Here is a 5,695-nt window from a genome sequence, read left to right on the forward strand (position 1 = left end):
ATATCACAATTATAATAATATTATTATCAATTATTATCAATGTAATATTGATAATATTTGATAATAATAATAATATTGTGTAATATATATATATATATATATATATATATATATATATATATATATATATATATATATATATATATATATATATATATATATATATATATATATATATATAATTTATTTTTTAAATACTTCTATTTTATAATATTGACAAGCACAAACACAAACAACAGTAAATCCTAAAAAGCAGATGTAGAGAAAAGCAGAATATTTGCATCATTACTTGTTATATGGTTATAACTATTATAATTTTATTTATTTATATATATATATATATATATATATATATATATATATATATATATATATATATATATATATATATATATATATATATATATTATTGACAAGCACAACGACAGGTAAATCTACAGGCATAAAGAGATAGAGAAAAGTAGAGCAGTTGCATCATTACTTGTTTCCGGTGAAGCCATGGTGGACACGATGACTGGAGGTCCGGTTCTGCGGGTCTGCTTGTTATTGGCATTAATATTCTGCGTCTGGACGGCGGAGGATGCTGGAATGACGGCATTTTCCACCGCTGCTCCTTTGCGCATCAACTGAGGGCTCAGATGCGGACTGTGAGCCGGAGACAGCGGAGGCAGGTTGGGAGGACGCTTCATCAGCTCCATCGGCGTGTACGTGCCGGAAAACGTCTTCGGAGCCGCTCCTGGAGTCATCGGAGGCTGTTGCTGAGCCGGCAGAGCAGACATGGCCAGACCGGTGTGAGCATTATACATTGATAATGGACGCGATTGAGGCAAAGCATTGGTGTAACCGCCCGGACTAACCGCGAGACCTCCAATCGGACGACTTGCAGGATATGTAGTGGTTTCCAGTAGATGCTGCGATGGTGCACTGCTGGGTCTACGACCCAAAAACTCTCCCATCCTCGGAGAAACAGACTGCAAAGCATTCGGAGGCTGCTGCATGAGCTGTGCGTCCATACCCAGACTCTGCGGCTGCATGTAGAGATCATTACGGTGGCTGAAGCTATTGGAGCGACCGCGCATTACAGTCGCTCCAGTCTTGCAATTCAGCACAATTCGGGATAACACTCGTGCTTGACCCAAATTGGGAGCCACAGAACGGACGTCATGATCTTCCATCATGGCAAGCATCGATGTGGAATCAAACCCTTGCTGTAGGAGTAGAGTAATGGTGCTTTCTGACAGACCCTCAGAGCGAAGGAGTGCAAGAAAATTTGGATCCACGTTTCTCTTGGGGTCGACTCCCGCTGAAGGATGGTGCGCTGGCATACCTGTGTTCAGCGGAGCAGGTGATGCATGCACCATAGCAGATCCTGGATCATACGCAGGGTCATACGGCATCCTTTGAGTCACCACAGAACCATAGGAAAGAGTTCCCCGGGGAATATTCCCGTCCATACCTGAGGCTGTGGGATCCACCACGATGCAGGTGGAGGCCGGCTGACAGGACTCCAGGGAATATCCGTTCAGGTCTGCGGGAATGGAGTGACCGGGATAGCCAGATTCAACGCCGAAGCAGGCTGGAGAAGCGGCTCTACTGCGAATGCGCTGAGTGTCTGGGATCATCTTGATGGAGAGGGAATCCCTGTACATGCGGCTGATCTCGTGAGCCGAGGGCGGGGGTGGAGGAGGGGGTGGAGGGGGCGGTGGAGGAGGTGGAGGAGGACCGGGAGTAGCCGCTCGAGTCTGATCCCATGCAGTCCTGGAGAGGCCGTAATGCGAGCCGGATCTGCTCAGCATGTGCTGGTTTGCCTTATAAAAGCCCTGCAGGTCTTCTGGTGGCTGGGCCGAGAGGGCGATGTCAAACGGGTAATAATCCGGAGGAGGAACCGTGCCTCGCACTGCCATCATGAGGAGGAGTGCTGTTCACCCTATTGTGGATGCAAGCCATTAATTTGAGGCATCTTTATTTTTGAAGTGCTTTTACAGTGCACACTGCAAACCAAAAAGTCTTGCTTCTAGTCAAAATATCTAAAAATTCTGGAATCAAGAAGCATTTTCTAGAGTTTTTCCATTTCACAGAGAAGATGCAATGAATTAAATTAGATTTATTATTGTGCTGCATGCACTGGAAACAATGCTTCATTGGATTTTTAAAGTTTGTTTAAGGTAAGTGGTTGCAAACTATTTATATGGACTGAATTTAAACAAACAAATGAAGTTTTGCTTAAATTCAACATCACTACATTTAATATGCTTGTTTGAATTCAGCCCAAATCAATTGTTTGCAACCACAATAAACAAATAAATAAATAAATAAATAAATAAATAAATAAATAAATAAATAAATAAATACATAAATAAATAATAAATAAATAAATAAATAAATAAATACATACATAAATACATAAATAAATAATAAAAAATAAATAAATAAAAAATAAATAAATAAATAAAATAAAATAAAATAAAACAAATTAATTAATTAATTAATGTGAAAACATTTTTTGGTAACACTTTAGAATAACTATCCGTTATAACTAGTTAGTAGACCATTAATAAACTGGTAGTTATGAAGTTATAAATGACTTATTAAATAAAAGTTAAAGGTTTGTTAACTATTTATAACTGTGCCTTATAGATGGCTAATAGATAACTTACAAGCTGTTAGTTAACAAGTCGTAAATGACTTCTTAACTGTATTTTAATGATTTATAACTATACCTAATAAATTAGTAATAGATCATGAACAAGCGCTTAGTAAATAACTTAATAAGACTTGTTACGTATCAGTTAATAGTGTATATATGTTATTGGGACGTTATTCTAAAGTTGCAGCCATTTTTAATTTATTAACTGTTAGTAAATGAGGAATAGTTGCAACTTTAGAATAACGTCCCCATAACATACGTAAGCTAATAACAAACGCTTAACTAATATATTTACTCACACTTTACAGATCAGTTGTTCACCATATAATAACATTAGTGAAACTTTGTAGAACTTTAAGAAAAATTGTTATTTATTTATTTTGTTTTCATGTTTAGCACTTCATGGGTTTGTATTCTTGTATACTCCTGTACTGCCATGTGATGGTTCAGTATGTGTGTTTCTATACATTAAACACAATGTTCAACATTTCATCTGTGGAGTTTCTTTGGTAAAACACAGCACACAGAAAAGCCTATAAGTGGAACAAGGTTAAGATACAAACATTTTATATTTTAATTATCACATCAAATTTCTGTAGCTTGAACTTGTTCCATCCATTTGCTGTTCTACAAAGTTTCACTGGTATTAGTAGATGGTTAACAAACGATGAACAACTGATCTGTAAGGTGTGAGTAAATATATTAGTCAAGCGTTAATTATTATATTTAGCATGGTATTGGGGCGTTATTCTAAAGTTGCAACTATTCCTCATTTACTAACAGTTAATAAATGAAAACTAGCCACAACTTTAGAATAACATCCCAATAACATATATATACACTATTAACTGCTACTTAACAAGTCTTTATTAAGTTATTTACTAACCGCTTGTTCATGATCTATTACTAATGTATTAGGTATAGTTATAAATCATTAAAATACAGTTAAGAAGTCTTTTACGACTTGTTAACTAACAGCTTGTAAGTTATCTATTAGCAATCTATAAGGCACAGTTATAAATAATTAACAAACCTTTAACTTTAATTTAACAAGTCATTTATAACTTGTTAACTACCAGTTTATTAATGGTCTATTAACTAGTTATAACGGATAGTTATTCTAAAGTGTTACCCATTTTTTCAGTTTGTATAGGTTGTTTATTTAAATCTGACCAATCAGAAGTGGCCTTTACACATTTGATGGTCATCCTCACCTCTCCAGCAGAGAGTTTTTAGGTAAAATATTTGCACATTGATTTAATATAATGCACACTGCAAACAAACTAAAATGCTTTGCTTTTTGTGTTGCTTTTAAGTCAAAATATCTAAAAAGTGTGGATGCAAGTCATTATTTGCAATTTGGACTTTACTAGAGTCATGTTAAACTGCTTTGACACAATTTATATTGTAAATAGCGCTAAATAAATAAACATGAATTGAATTGAATTATTTGATGCATTTTTAGTTTTTAGCGCTTTTACAATGTACACTGCAAAAAAAGGCTTTTCTTACTTTTTGTTTTAAATCAAAATATCTAAAATTTCTGAAATCAAGAAGCATTTTCTAGAGTTTTCCATTTCACAGAGAAGTTTCAATGAATTAAATTAGATTTATTTGTATGATGCATGCATAAGTTGTTTATCCACATCTAACCAATCAGATGTGGCCTTTATTAATGTCATCCACCCCTCTCCAACAGGTTGTTTGTCAAAATATTGAAAAGTTGTGGATGCAAGCCATTCATTTGATGCACCTTTCTTTTTGTAGAGGTTTTACAATGCATACTGCAAACCAAAAGGTCTTGTTTTAGTCAAAATATCAAAAGAAAAATTTTAATCAAGAAGCATTTAACAAGTTAAAAACATTGTTTTGTTTTCAGAAAAAAATTAGTCAAAAAGGTAAGTTTTTCCATAAAACAAGCACAATTATCTGCCTGAGTGGAGCATTTGTATAAGTTTAATAATCTTGCCGTAGGTTTGAAATAAGACTACTGCACTTCTCACACTGGCAGATTCATTTCCTTGTAAAGAAAAACTCACCTAATTTTGACTAATTTCTGAAAATAAATCCATTTTTTACTTGTTTAGAAAGTTATTATTGATTTAATATATATTTTAAATCCATTTATATATATATATATATATATATATATATATATATATATATATATATATATATATATATATATATAGACTAAAAACTAGTCCAAATCTCCAAGACAGAAATGCATTTTTGTTGTGTCAAAGCAGCTTAAAGGGACAGTTCACCTAAAAATAAACTCACTATTTAACCACCCATAAGCGGATTCTCTCTTCTGTTGAACACAAAAAGGTTGTTTTGAAGTATGTCATAATCCTGTTACCATTGACTTCGATATGGCTTCAAGTGTTCAGCATTTTTCAAAATATCTTCTCAAACTCAAACAGGTTTGTGAAAAGGGAATGGTGAAATTTCAGCATGGATATCGCAGTGTGATCGTTCACTATAGTGAGGATCTGCAATGTTGACTTTGTATTATATGTCATCATTTGCATGTGTTTTCGATGCCTGTGACTGTAGAATGATTTTAAAAGCATTCAGGCACAATGGATTGCACCACTTGTGACTTTAGCAACTATTAATTCTATAATTTTTATCATTCACATTGTATACTTGAATACAGATAGACTTAAAAAACAATACAAATGTCAATGCAATCTTGTTCTTGATTGTACGTATAGATTGTTTATTAGATTGTATGTAGACTGCAGAATCCCCCTTATCAATCTAACATTATAGATCGTTTCCAGATAGAGATATTGAGTCATCTGGTGAATTTGTATACATATCGCAATATACATCGCAAAATATCGTAAATAACGCACAGCCCTAGTTTCAGGTGAACTATCCCTTTAACACTGATAAATAGAGAATAAAATATAAATAATATTACAACTTTTTGTGGAGCATTCCAGCAATTCAAGCAAGCAGGAGAGCAGTGTGGTGTAGTTCTAGTTAAATGCACACTGATGCACTTCAGTTTAGTGTAAACGTCACAGCATGTGACAC

General features: G+C 34.3%; 1 protein-coding gene across 1 annotated transcript in view; it reads right to left on the reverse strand.

Moving 5' to 3' along the window:
* The window catches only part of ctbp2l (C-terminal binding protein 2, like), a gene marked incomplete at its 5' end in the record, with an annotated part of 49,462 nt that overhangs the window by 30,689 nt on the left and 13,078 nt on the right, over positions 1-5,695 (reverse strand). The window contains 1 exon segment of the mRNA NM_001015064.2: positions 482-1,927. Coding sequence (NP_001015064.2) covers positions 482-1,907 — 1,426 coding nt within the window.

Source organism: Danio rerio, chromosome 12 (genome assembly GCF_052040795.2).
Source record: "Danio rerio strain M-AB ecotype USA chromosome 12, GRCz13ab, whole genome shotgun sequence".
In the NCBI taxonomy this organism is placed as follows: Eukaryota; Metazoa; Chordata; class Actinopteri; order Cypriniformes; family Danionidae; genus Danio; species Danio rerio.